The sequence below is a fragment of the Solanum dulcamara genome, chromosome 1 (genome assembly GCF_947179165.1).
Source record: "Solanum dulcamara chromosome 1, daSolDulc1.2, whole genome shotgun sequence".
Taxonomy (NCBI): Eukaryota; Viridiplantae; Streptophyta; class Magnoliopsida; order Solanales; family Solanaceae; genus Solanum; species Solanum dulcamara.
The window spans coordinates 11,534,445-11,548,609 of record NC_077237.1 but is presented as its reverse complement, the minus strand read 5'-3'; the positions used below and the strand labels follow the sequence as shown (position 1 = coordinate 11,548,609).

The 14,165-nt window shown below is 36.2% G+C and overlaps 1 protein-coding gene across 4 annotated transcripts; it reads left to right on the top strand.

The window, feature by feature from the left end:
- Window positions 1–223: 223 nt before the first annotated feature.
- On the top strand, window positions 224–8,151 carry LOC129901957 (probable 20S rRNA accumulation protein 4). Of its 4 annotated transcripts, none has more exons than XM_055977039.1 (8): window positions 224–252; window positions 1,519–1,619; window positions 1,707–1,790; window positions 1,897–1,994; window positions 2,085–2,401; window positions 2,665–2,893; window positions 7,044–7,248; window positions 7,884–8,151. In XM_055977039.1, the coding sequence occupies exons 2-8, from the start codon at window positions 1,527–1,529 to the stop codon at window positions 7,956–7,958; spliced, it is 1,101 nt and encodes a 366-aa protein (XP_055833014.1). In that variant the 5' UTR covers window positions 224–252; window positions 1,519–1,526; the 3' UTR covers window positions 7,959–8,151. The 4 variants fall into 4 exon arrangements, with proteins under 4 accessions (XP_055833014.1, XP_055833012.1, XP_055833013.1 ...); XM_055977037.1 differs by lacking the exon at window positions 224–252 and adding an exon at window positions 273–361; XM_055977038.1 differs by lacking the exon at window positions 224–252 and adding an exon at window positions 375–390.
- The last annotated feature ends 6,014 nt before the right edge of the window (window positions 8,152–14,165 follow it).

Here is a 14,165-nt window from a genome sequence, read left to right as displayed (position 1 = left end):
TGGGTCAAGTTTAAATCACAATTTGAAATCTCAAATCAATTTTTTTCTTTTAGAATTTGAATTTTGAAATCACGATTTCAAATCAGAATCAAAATTACATATTTAAATACCGATTAAAATTAGAGTCTCTTTGAAATTATGACGTCATATCTCGTACCAAACACAAGTTTAGACTTGAGGGATTTTAGGCATTAAAGAGGTTTTGCAGTCCTTTTACTAGTAACTATTTTGTTAGCTTTCCAATAATTTAAGGTATTTTAGGCGCTTTTTGATTATTTATGCCTTCATTCTGCTGCTTAATACAGTGCTTCTCACATATATTAGCATTTTACATTGCCTTCATCAGATTTGTTTAGCTCTGGTTGTCTCTTTTTATCTATTCCCATATATGTATTATCTCCTTCATCTTTTGTGTTTAATATTGAGTTGTGTTTCTTCATTTAATCTTGCCTCTTGCTCGAATTTATTTCTTTTCTGTGCGATTTGGCGTCTTCCGATGTATATATATGTGTTCGTTTTTGAGCTTCATTTTTTGATTTTGGGGCTTTTTGCTTCTTTAAGGGATTTGTAATTTTGAGCCCCTTAGTTATTTGGGGCTAGTGGCTTTAGGTTTAAGCCGCCCTATGTGGTAACCTTTTCCTTTTGGTTAGGCAATATTGCAAGTTCTCGAGAGAAAGATAGTTTGAATGTCAGGTCTGGGGCGGGAGTTGGGTCAGGTCTCAGAGTTGGATTTCAGATTGATTAGTATGAATGTCAGGTCTCGGGCGGGAGTTGGGTCAGGTCTCAGGGTCGGATTTCAGATTGATCGTCGGGGTCTTGTCTCTATTCGGGTGTCGGCTTGGGTCTCGAATCGGGAGCTAGAGTCAAGTCCCGGAATGAATGTCTGGGTCAATGTCGGGTCCCGTCCTGATTCGGGTGTCGTGGTCGGGTCCCGAAGTGGTTATTGTGTGTGATTTTCATGTCTTAAACTATTTTTACTAAAAGATATTTTCTGAAAAATATTTTAAATTCACCAGCCAAACATTATATTTTCCGCTCAACAACCAAACATGAAAAAATAAGTTACTTGTTTTTCAAGAAAACATTTTCCTTCCTACCAAACACACCCCAAATGTATGGTTGCGACTTGTGGGAACTATTTTCTCCCTGATGTCTAAAACCGGTTAGGTATGACGCTGCAGGGCAAGGATTATGAAATGGTTGATTATTTGAGTTTTTCTAATTAATGTATTTCCTTATAAAAAAAAGATTAGTTCTTGCAAGAATTTTGGTGGTAAAGTTTGCTAACTAGTTTGATTAAGCTTAAAAGCTATATGAATCCGTCAATGTTTAATAATGCTTCTTTGGCTTGATGTTTCTTTCTTTCTGCAAGAAAATTCCAGCTATTTAAGACCTGAATTTTGTTAATATGCTTATGTTCTGGTGGTATCATGATGCATGTACTAAGAATAAAGAATTACATAGAATGGGGTCTCATTTGAACAGCATTTGTCATTAACCTTGTTTTCTTTGGATTAGAAAACAAGATGGGGGGAGTGTTTTTAGGCATGCCAGGAACGTGGGCAGGTCATATGCATGAAGCTGCTGACCATTATACAACAAAAATCGGTGGACTTCCTGTAAGAAAATCCTCCTCGATATGGTATAATTCATTTTCCTTTGATTCTTTTTTGGTATTATGATGCTATTTTTTTCTTCTTGAACAGGATTGGCCTATTCCTCTTCCTTCAACAAGTGTTGATTTATTCAAATGCAGTGCTTGTAAAAGCGATTTGTCTCTTCTTGCACAGGTTTATACTCGAAACTGTTTGACTAAATTTGAATTACTCGATTACTTGTATTTTTGAAGCTCTAAAACGTTTTGCTATATTTTCCTCCTTAACATTGTTTCCCTAGGTTTATGCCCCAATCGCAAAAAAAAAATTGAACATTGAAGAGCGTGTAATCTATGTTTTTGGCTGTTTGATGCCAGAATGTGGGAGCACTACTGTAAGGTCTTTTCTTAGTTTTCTAACATATTGTCTTTTTGTAAATGCTTGGAAACTTAGTAATCATTTGGATTTAACTTTATATTTCTATGACAGCTGGAGAGCTATTAGAATCCAAAAGTCTGTAAGTAGTGAAGGTTTAAAGAGCCAGTCTGATAAGGTTGTCTCCTCGCCTGCATCTTCTGTATCAGATTCAAAGGAAGAATTGAAGAAGGATATATCTTCATTTGACTCTTTGGAAGAGGATGATGATGAAGATGACGATGACATAGACCTTGCTGAGTTGGGTAGAGCACTTTCTGAAGCTGCAAGCCTAGCTTCTCAGTCCAAGAAACAAAACCATGGTCGTAAATTAACTGCCAAAACTTCATCCCCTGTCTGTGCAGCCAGAGTAATTGATAAAAAGTTACCAGGTAACTTGCATTCTGTTTCCTCTGACATTACCTGCATTTGACATGATCTTTTGCTAGAGCCCCTTTTAGATGGTTCTGTTTGATATGTTACTGGGCGATATATGTAAAGTGTTCCCATTTAACTTTGCATGATATAAGATGAGCACGGAACTGTTGTTCGAATCCTGTGTGGGCCATTACAGAAGTGATACATGAGATCTGCAATTGTCACTGACGTAGCATTTGAATGATTATTTTAGCTTTACGTTTTTCTTTGGTCACAGTGATTCCTTGCTTCTATATATATGCTGAGGAAGAGAAATTTTCCAAGAAAGATGCTTCTGTCTGTTCAAAAGACATCTCATCTCCAATCATGGACCATGAAAGTGATCCTGATACTCAAGAAGAAACATGGGAGGTGGAAGATTATGAGTACGATAGGGCATTGAGTGCTGACAGGGTTTACCTTAAGTTCAAAAAGCGAGTAGATGCATATCCAGAACAATGCTTCAGGTATAACTTTAAATAGCTAGCCTTTGATTACCACACATAAACTGTACTACTGAATTTACTTTAAGTATCGCCTCCTTAACTTAACATTTACTTGGTGGAGTAGATGACTTTGCGAAACAAACTCTCAGTTTTATATACCTTTTAATTTCCCCAAAGCAGCAAGCAAGTCCAAGTTCAATGTTCTTTTAATTTCTTGATGTAGTGAACCTTCAGCTTTTTCTGCTTCTGTACAAGCTTTCCCTTTGATTATCTTATTCATCTCCAACTGTAGCGTATTACTATTTGTACAACTTATATGCATGTTGAAGTGTTCTCATGTTTTTTCCTGCTGTGTCATGCGTACAGTACTGAAAATGTCAGTTTGGGCAACCACAATATTGACTTGCATTGTCCGCTGTAGTTCATCCTGCCAACAGTTTTCTCTATTAATTAAGCATCGTTTCACAAATTGTTGCTGAAAACACAAAGGGCGATAGTGATAGATTAGATAAGATCAAGTAAGTAATCAAAGTAAAATGGCAGATAAAAAGGATCAAGTAGATTATTGTTGATGCTAGATATTTGGAGGAGAGAGACGCTCTCAAACACATTTGCCAAGACATCCAACTGAGATGAGACCCCTTCTGGGCCTCAGTACTCCCCTTCTCCGGTGGACTTCTTCCACTGGAGTTCCCAAATTTCATCTTTCAAGTAAATCAGACTACCTTCTCTTTCTATATGGATAGCAGGGTCTATTTCCGACTCAGAGGAAGATCATATTACATCACAGAATCGAGATCTAAAGCAGAGACGTGGTTTGACTGGATTGGAAGTGCGAGGTACCATATGAGCAGGTTGGTGCTGAGCAAAGGAACTCTGTTTTGGATCTGTTAAAGAATCAGGGAAGCTTCAGAAAATAGGAGGAAGACATTCAAAACTTTGTGCAATCCAACAAAGCAGGGAGAAAGGAGGTATGGGGTCAGAAACTTGAAGCTTCAAAACAATAGCTTGCTCAAGAAATGGTTATGGAGGTATAATGAGGAGGGACAAACTCTTTGGAAGGATGTGATCCAACAGATATATGGCAGAGTGGACATCGGTGCTTTGATGTAGTCACAAACACTTTTGGAGTTGGAGTTTGGAGAACTATCAGGTCCATATGGACTCCCCTGATGAGGAACATAAGCTACATGTGGGCAATGGAAGAAAGATATTCTTCGGAAAGACAATTCAGATAGGCAAGGATCATTACAGGAGGTCTTTCCTAGTCTATTCTCTATCTGCACCAATTCAGATACAATAGATGAGATTTGGTCAGCACAGAGATGAGAAGTGGAAAGGGCGGTTGAAACTACTAGAAAGGGTTGGAAATTTTATAGGGACAACCACTGCTCCTGACACCATCGGATGGAACACAATGAAGACGGACGTCTCTCAGTAAATAGAGTGTACAACTATACAAGAGGGGCTTATCTGAGATGACAGGAAGGTCTAAAGGCCCCTGGAAAGCTATATGGAAAAGCATGACAGCAGCAAAGATGAAATGCTTTTCATGGTTGGTAGTGAAGAAAGCATGTCTCACTCATGAAGCACCTCAGAGGAGGAAAATTCAGATAGCACCTAGATGCTCTTTATGTATGGAGGCTTATTCCTTCACTACAAGGTAACATCTCAAATCTGGGCACTATTTATTTGTCTGACTAGGGAGGATTGGACAATGCCAGAGCATACCGCAAACTTACTGAGTTGCTGTATCAGAAGGGGTGGGAGTAAAGAGTGAAAAAAATGTGGTGAAAAACTGCACCAACATGCATTCAGTGGAACATATGGAAGGAGTGAAAGGAAAGGATTTTTGAAGGCAGATCTAATTCCATACAAAAGATCAAATGGAGAGGTCTTACCTCTATGTTTTTGTTGCAAAGAACAATGTATAGATGATGAGGTACAAATAGTGCACTTCTTAGGAGCTTTGAAATTATTTTTTCCTACTAATCACACATTTTTAGAGGTGGCTAGCATACCCTGAGGAATACATGTTACCAGTTTCAAAAAATAAAATTAATCAAAGTAAAGCAAATGAAAATAAGTAAATTGAAAAAGTAGGCGGACACAATAATCTTTATACTGGATCCTCAGATTGGTCAGCCTTACGGCAATTTCAAAATCTCGAGGCTGACCCCCAAATTACCTACATCCCCTCCCCTGCCTATAGTATTGCTTCACAGAATTCAGTCGATTACACCCTTATGGTGTTGGTCAGAGTATTGGTTCTTGAGTTGTAAGTTGCGTAAGGATATTTGGTGGGGTTCTGAATTTATAGATGCTTTTTAGAAGTAACTGTTGTGACCTTTTTTTTTTTGAGCATTAGTACTGTTGTATTCCTCAGCATTAAGGAATGCTGGCCACCTCCAAAAAATTACAAGGTTGTGAGTTTAGACTCTAGTTTTTCAGAGCACCTAAAAAGTCTACCAGCTCATCTATTTCCTCTATATAGTTTCCTTTACACCAAAAAAATAGAGACACTAAGCAGTTCCATTCACATCATGAATGGACTTGATCTTGTCTTCGAAACATCTCCCATTTCTCTCTTTCCATACCGTTCAACATGAGGGTATTATCCTCCACCATTTTTTCTGGCTCTTGCTTCCCTCTCTTCTCATCCAGCAGCTCATTAAATCAGCAGTATGCTCAGGCATTGTCCATTCAGTCTTTGTGAGACTAAAGAATAGGTTCCATAGTTGTGCAGTGAACTTGCAATGCAGAAAAAGTTTGTTGTTTGTCTCCTCAGTTTCATTTCACAGAAAGCATTTAGTCACCACTACTCTCCCCTTATTTTGTAGCACTTCATGAGTAGGACAGGCTCTCTTCACTACTAGCCAAGTGAAGCATTTGATCTTGGTAGTGGCCATGCTTTTCCAAATATTCTTCCAGATCTTTGGACACTCACCTTGCATCACACTTTTCCCTCTTACAAACTCTGTTAACAGAGAATATGCCATCCACTCTGTGTCTCCATCTCAATGCATCAGGTTGCAGAATAGTGCCAGGGAAAGCCTCCACTTCATTCAATAAACTTGTCACCTTTTCCACTTCCCAGTCATTTAAGTGGCTGGTTTCCAATGAAAGGCATTGAAGTCTTTTACGAGTGACCCTAGGGAGTTTCAGCTCCTTTCAAGAAACTTTCAAGTATGGCCAGTGATTCTTGATTAGTCTGGGCTTGGGCATTGGATAGTTTTCCTCGCTGATCTACTGGTTCTGCTTCTTCATTAGTTCAGCTTAGCTGAATTTGTCCTGCTGGGCTTCTCGACTGATCTTGAGATATGTATTATCGCTGATATCCTTCCTCTCATTGTGTTTGCTTTGGGGTTGAGCTTCAAACCATCTCAACACTGGGAAAAGTTTTGAGAGTCTATCAAAATTTGCTATGACTGACTCCGCCTTTTCGAACTACATTCGTCCTGATTCTTATGACCCTTGAGATACGTAGGAAACTCAACGCAGAGTTTTGTCATACTAATCCAGTTAATCCATTCCTTAGTAGAACCTCCTTCTCGAACTACATATGACCTGATTTCTGGTGAAACCCGAGATATGTTGGCAACTCAAAGAACGGAGTCTGGCCATAGCCTTTTAAAACCAATTCTTCCTATCTAATCCAATCTACACATTGAGACATAATTGACTAGTACGTCAATGTCTCACCGGTCTTGACCTTGCTACCATCAACATTAGAACTGACATCAAGTACTTATTTAATTAGTCTGAGTATTAATTCATCTGTCATCATAAAAACACATTCTAATGCTAACAGTTGTGTGACATACTGTGAGATTAATTAAGATTATACACTGGAAACCACATCTTAGGTTGTATATTTAGTTTCACCCACGCCCACTGGGCTGAAGGTTACTTTTATTTTTTGTTTACTTTATTGCTTTCTTAGTCGACTGTTAACACTAACTGAATTTTATGGAGACTGTCATACTTTATCCATAAAGAAACTAAATAAAATAAGTACAGAGAGGTAGCGTATATTCTCTGTTGGTAGGTTTTAGGATTCCTTTCCATTTCTATAGGCGCAAGGTTTCTTTTATTTGACTTCTTACATTAGTTAATCATTAACATTCTCTCTCTCCTTACTAAAAAATCTATTATTTACTTTTACACGTAGATATTCATATGGTGGAAAACCTCTTTTGGCTTCTGGAGATGCTGGTGATCCAGGGACGTGCAGGCTCTGTGGTGCAGCACGTCAATATGAAATGCAGCTGATGCCCCCATTGCTATATTTTCTGCAGGAAGCAGTCAGCGAGAAAGAAAGACATGCTTTGGATAGCTGGAATTGGATGACTTTAATAGTCTATACTTGCTCACAGGTCAGCCTTTAACTGTATATGGATTGTGGGGATGGAAAGATATGTTGGATCTATATGTTTTTTTCTAAGCCAAAATCGTCATTGTTTAGCTGATGTATCATGAAAGGCGGGGACGGACCTATTGCATAGCTGAGACACTGTATGTATTAAAAGTTCCACTTAAATCAGTGTACAAAAAGAGCTTTGAACCCAGTAAATCAAATGAGCTGGGGTAGAATCACGAACTCGAAAGGGAAGCTCTTCTAGCGACTCTTCTGTGTTACATGCTGCATATTACATCAGAAGAGCCAAAAAAAAAAAAGAAGAAAAAAGAAACCCCTAAAGCAATAAAATTAAAAGGTTAGAAAGTAAGAAATTGAATTGAAGGAAAACTGGACTAGCTTATGACTTTCTACTTCAGCTTTTCACTTGTTGAAATGTGCGTCTTCCGTGGGACAGTTTTGTGCATGTCTGAATTAAATCACTTTCCTCTTGTTTCTTTTCTTTGTGAAGCTGAAATTTTACTTTTGATCTATTTCTTTCATTTGCTGTGTTTGAACTGTTTATTTCTTTTGTTAATTGTGGACGATACTGCTCTCTATTTTCCTACTTGTTTTCTCCGTCTTAGTTAACCTCATCGTCTGTTTCATTTTCAGAACTGTTCAAATGATAACTCTAGTGATGATGGCTGGATTGTGGCCGAGGAAGCTGTTGTCGTACAATATGAATAGCATCGATTGACCCTAATGCTGTTTTGTAAGATTTTTTTGTTATCTTAGGGTAAATTTTCTGTCATATTTTTTGTTGTCGCAGTCAATTGAGTGAAGGGTGGCTTTCTTTTTGCTTACATGGTTGAGATGTAAATTGTCAAATGTGCCCAATATATTGACTAGTCAATACAATTATATCTGTTCTTTTAAGCTATATCCAATTCTTGGCAATCCTTTATCTTTTAACCATCTCCAGAATCATTAGTTTTTGACATCCTTGTGTGAAACATCCTTTATTCAATTGCTATGAACCTAGTAATTACTATCAAATTGTGGAACATCAAAGACAATAGAACACACTTGTTTTAGAATGGTGATGAAAATATATACAGAAATGGATTAAATATACATCTATACTATCAAAAAGAGTTTAAATAAATCCTCATTATACTTTTAGTTTAAATATCTCTCTTTCGTTATATCTTTGCTCTAAATATACTACTCCTATTATACATTGATGCAAATTTGCCCTAAATTTTGATGGAGGGGCAAGCTCAGATCTTGTGAATTTTCTGCAATATATATATCTAGAAATTCTTTCATTTTTGGTCTTCAATTTTAGTACGAGCTGATATACATTAGTTTTGACTACTGTTTGAAATGAGGAAAGTTCAGTAGTCTGAGTTCAAAGCCAATATATTGAAATCTATGCTATTGTCTGTTATCCTTGACATTTCAAGCTTGTTCAATCTAATTAGATTAACATGTCATTTGTTTTAATCTAAATAGGTGTGTTTCTAAAGGAGTCGAATATTAAAAAATTGAAAATGAATTATTTAATTTTGAGCTTGTCATGTGTCCCTCCGTCAAAATTAAGAGCAAATTTATTTAAAGCATAATGAGAGGAGTATATTTGGACCGAAAGTACAACATAAGAGGTACATTTGGATCAAAAGTATAATGAAGGGTATATTTAAACTATTCGGGATAATACAAGGGTATATTTGACCTTTTTTAGAAATATATATCACCAACTTCCAAAGGACGGTGGTATCGATGAGATTCTTTCTAACTTTAACTAAAGATTTTGGTTTCGAGCTTTAATAATGGAGTATCCTTTTTTATAGAAATGCATCTTCCATTAATTGATGGAAAATTAAATAATAAGGCAAACATGTGATATGTATTTACTATACACAATTGTGTTTAAAAGAATTATAATTCGTAGCTACAGTTAGGGTTTTATAATAAATTTCTCTCTCTTCTCTTCTCTCTCCTCTCTCACTGTTAGGGGTGTGCATAAGCTAGTTTGGTTCGGTTTTAAGTATTATCAGTTCGATTTATCAATTTTTGGTTTTTAAATACGCTAAACGGATAACCAAATCAATAATATATTTGTTATCAGTTTTCGGTTTATCTGCTTTTGGTCTTTAACCTTTCGATTTTTGGTTTAACCAACCAGAAAATCCTTTTAAAACAAATGAGCGACTTCTCCAATAATTTGGCGCTATACAGGCATACAACGAAACAAGCAAATTAGACGTTCTTGTTGTGAATACTCACTATTCACAATCCTAGCCGTCGCCTAACCCTTTTCGTTGTCGTTGCAAATCGTAGCTGCCGTCGTTCTTAGTTCTTTAGATTTTGACGTTGAGAACCTAAAGTAATACTAAAGCCTAAAGGGTAAATACAATGTGAATTGTAAATTCTGTAGTGTATTAATAGTATGATATAGTGATTATATTAATATCTTTTATTTGATACATTGATATTTATGTATGAGTAAAAATTAAAACAGTAAATTATTATAGTCTTAATGGGTTATCCGACATCCGTACCTAATAACCCAATATTAAAAAAATAATACCGAACTAATAACCCAATATTTTTTTTTTATAAAACCATTAAATAACTGTTAACCCAATAGAAATAAACTAATAACACTTTTTTTCGATTTGGTTTATCGATCGGTTCGATTTTTGCACACTCCTACTCACTGTCATCTCTCGCTTGCCTCCTCCTCTCTCTATGCACTTGGCAGAAACAATTGTATAAAATATGTATTTATAAGTACAAATCATATCACAATGATACAAATACAAATGGTAACAGTCAACTATACATATCCTTTTCAATGATACAAAATACAAATGAGATATTTCAATGGTACAAATCCTTTGTCTATAATTCAAAATACAAATGGTATATTTCAATGATACAAATATAAATGGAAGGGTACATATAAAAATATAAATACAAACACACAAGACAACAAATACAAATACAAATACAAACATACAGAGTAACACATAATTACATACGCACAAGGCAACACATGAATACAAATACAATTTGTTACAAAATACAATATTGATACAAATTGCATTTATTAATACACTTAAATTTGATACAACTTGATACTATACTATTCGTTGATACAAATTATATTTATTGATACAATGATGAGTTGCTCGACATATAATGAGAACGAAAATGTCTACAATCTTATGACATGAGTGTATCAACAAGGATTCGAGAGTTTAGGTACATATACTATTATCTTAAGGAATGGTTAAAGTTGCGGAGGACCAACGAATTGGGTAAGAGGACTGGTTTGAAGGCATGAAAAAGGGTTTCTTGTAGTGAAGTTCGAGGTGGTATGATTACTTTTGGGATTCATATAAAGAGTATATATTCTTTCCATCTTACGAAGTGGAGGATCAACAAAGGGAATTTTAATGGTCTGAGTTTTATGAAATGTTAGTCAAAGTGGTACAATGTGTATTTGATTAGAATCCTGAGGTGCAAATATTTGCTATCATCTGGAAGTTTATGAGATGTGTCACACCCCTTTTTCATTGAAGTGACGGTATTAAAAAGAGATTATTTTTTATTATTTATTCAGAATCGCCACTTGAAATTGGGTTTTGGTGTTCCAAGTCATCTTATTTATATTTCTAATTAAAAGAAAGTTGACTCTTTATTTTTTATTGGTCTGCGAACTAGAAATTCAGGTAAGGAATTCTATTGACCGAGGGGAAGGTATTAGGCACCCCTCGAGTCCCGTGGTTTTAGCACGATCGCTTTTATCTACTTATATTTATCTTAAACTATGTTGGATATATTGTTATAGGCTACTTTTGTTATCACATTTTTTATTATTGACTTTTATTAGTCTCAACCCAGATGCGTAACTACATTCTCGGTCTTGACATACAATAACTTAAAAGTATAATTGCTTTTTTCTCTCAAGTGCATCACACCAAATATTCTATCTAGACCTCTTAATCTATTTTTTTAAAAGTTAATTATTAAAAAGATCTGGCCAAGGTGCGTCACCGCATCCTTAAAATTTTTAAGTGTCTCAAAAAGACGCGTAACCACATTTTTAATCAACAAATATTTTATCGTGCCTAATTCCCTTTGTGTCAAATATCTATTTTCATTCACAGCCTAACGCATATTATTTAGTTTTCAGTTCCTAGTTTTAACAAAAACAAAATAATCAAACCAAATATTTTCATTGAACAAACAGGGAAAAAACTATGTTCATGTTTTATTGAATCAAATTATAAATGTAAAATGATCTTAAATTAATCTATGCACAAATATAAGTTCTCGAATAATTAAATAACTCATAAAAAATATTTTAATAAATAAAAAACTTTACATATTTGTCACGACCTGATTTCTCGAGTCATGATAACACATACTATAAACCACTAGTAGATAAGCCAACCCGTAACCCGAAATGACAAATAATGCATTTGAGGGCAGAAACTAAACAAGAATAAGCAATTCTAAGATAAACAGAATAGATAAGCGGAAGCAAACCGAAACATATATATACAATTAAAAATCCCTCCCAGAACCTAGAAGTTGCAAGTAGAGAGCCACTAGCAAAACGAGTACAAGTTCCAAAAGTGAACCACAGAAACTGGACTGTCTCAAAATGTAAAAAACTAGTCAATATATATAGATGAAGACTGAAATAGTACAAAACGCCATGTGCTCACCCCGTCTCCTGATCAGACTGCTGCAATCTCGATATCAATGCTTGCCACTGGTGTTCAGACATGCATCACGTAAAATATGCAGAGTGTAGTATGAGTACAAAAATAACAGGTACCCAGTAGGCATTATAGGTCGACTAAGCTTGAAAAGTAAAGACAATATGAAAAGAAGGAATAGAGCAGAACAAAGGTCAAGAGCGAAAAGCTATAAGGTAATAATAAGATGCACACGAGTGTAAAAAGTACTAACTGAAGTAATCTACAAATTAAACTACACCTAACTAGACCCCCATAAGCCCAGAAGGTACATTCGTGCGCAAGTTTAAATAAAAGGTCGAACGGACCCTCATAAGCCCAATGAGTACACAGAATAGCTATGACTAAAGAGAACTGAATTCGAGGACTCAAAATCAGAGTGTACCGAACCAGAATCTCTTCTAACATCAGTAGAATCTGACTGAACGGAGGACGAACCTCGCACCGGATGCTCTCCAAAAGTATCCAAGTAACCAACTGCAAGTACCAAGTAACTGAGGCTGGACCTCCAAATGGATGCTCTATATGATTATCCAAGTGATCGAGGTCGGAGCTTGAATTTGGATGCTCTTTGAAATATCAATAAGGTCGGGGCTGGAGCATGAATCCGAATGCCCGACAAAAGTGCCAATGTAGTTGCTGAAGGAGTACCAATCGATCCATAATCATAACATTCGTGGAACACCATCCACACTTAGCTAATCAATGTAATTCCCGAGGCTAAATGTACAACTAACCTCTAATCGTGGAATAAAATTAGGGTTGGCGACGTAACTCGCAAAACCGTAGAATAGAAGAAATAAGGTCAACTATCATCGGAGCAAGCTCATCGCCTAGCTAAGTCTCAATCTATCAGACTCAAGTCTGCTATACCAGTCTACAGGGATCTAAGCCAGCCAAAATAACGTCGGGACAAAACTAAGGCCTATCGGGTCCAAATCATATATTTTTAAGGCAACCACTAGTCAAACCTAAGTTAAGGCCCAACATGCTTACAATAAATAAATAAAAAAGTATACAAATACTCCACATAGCATAGAGGATCAAATAATAGTACAAAGCATGCTCACAGTTACCTGACAATCCCCGAAATAGGCCTAAAATATGATTTCTACAAACATATGCATGATTCAATAGATACCCAACCCAAATTCCAACTAATCAATATGCAATCACATTCTCGAGCTAAATCTAAAGGAAGGGAAGTCGTGGCCTACCTGTAGGTCGATCACGTGCGCTCCAAATTACTGTGCCAGAGGTTTTCCTTTCCATATGGCCTATGAACATTGCCACGCTATCAAAAATAGTTTCACAATGTCACTACAGTCATTTAGACACTAAAACACATAAAATGGAGACAGACCAATTTTGGAGTCAAAAACGGAAATGTGGAACCCGCATTGGAAATTCTAAAATTAATCCCACAATATCAACATGTAACCAAAACTCAGATTTTCTCAAAAACTATAAATGTGACAGTAGCTGAAATAAATTATGGGAGGTCTAAAGTGAATTTCGATAATGCCATGACATATTACTTGAAAAACCATTCAAAATAGCCACTAGAATCATCAAATTCAGACTTAGAATGAGGAAGAAATCAAGTCTCAAAATATCCCACAAATTGAGTTCACAAAGTAGCCATGACAGCAAGTGAAAGAGAGAATTTGCCTTAAATAAAGGTTCCAAAGTAGCTTCCGAGCTCATCAGTGCGTTCTCCTTGAAATATGTCACAACCTAGCCTCTTGAATCACCAAATTTTGAGCTCTATAGCTCAAGATGTTCGACTTTGAAATTTAGAAGAAAAGCTAAAAATGACTGTCTTATAGGCAAGGGTGCACCAATTATAGTGCACCAACAGATTATTCTCATTTTAAAGTCTCCAATGTGGTGCTCGAGATTAATTCGAAAGACCGTGTGCGCAAACAAATTATGCTACCCCACTCGGACTCAATGACGTAGTCAAAATTTCCATATGAGGTCATTTTGACTAAAATTGGGTCCCACACCCAAGTGCCCTATTTAACCAACTTCCACAAAGAAGATCATAATTAGATCGGAAGCCTCGGAAAGTGAATGAAGGGTTGTTCTAGACCAAACTCAACATTCATGAACTAACTGCACTAACAGAATTTTCATCCAAGTGCATTCTCCAAGAATCTTGATCAAAGTCAACCTT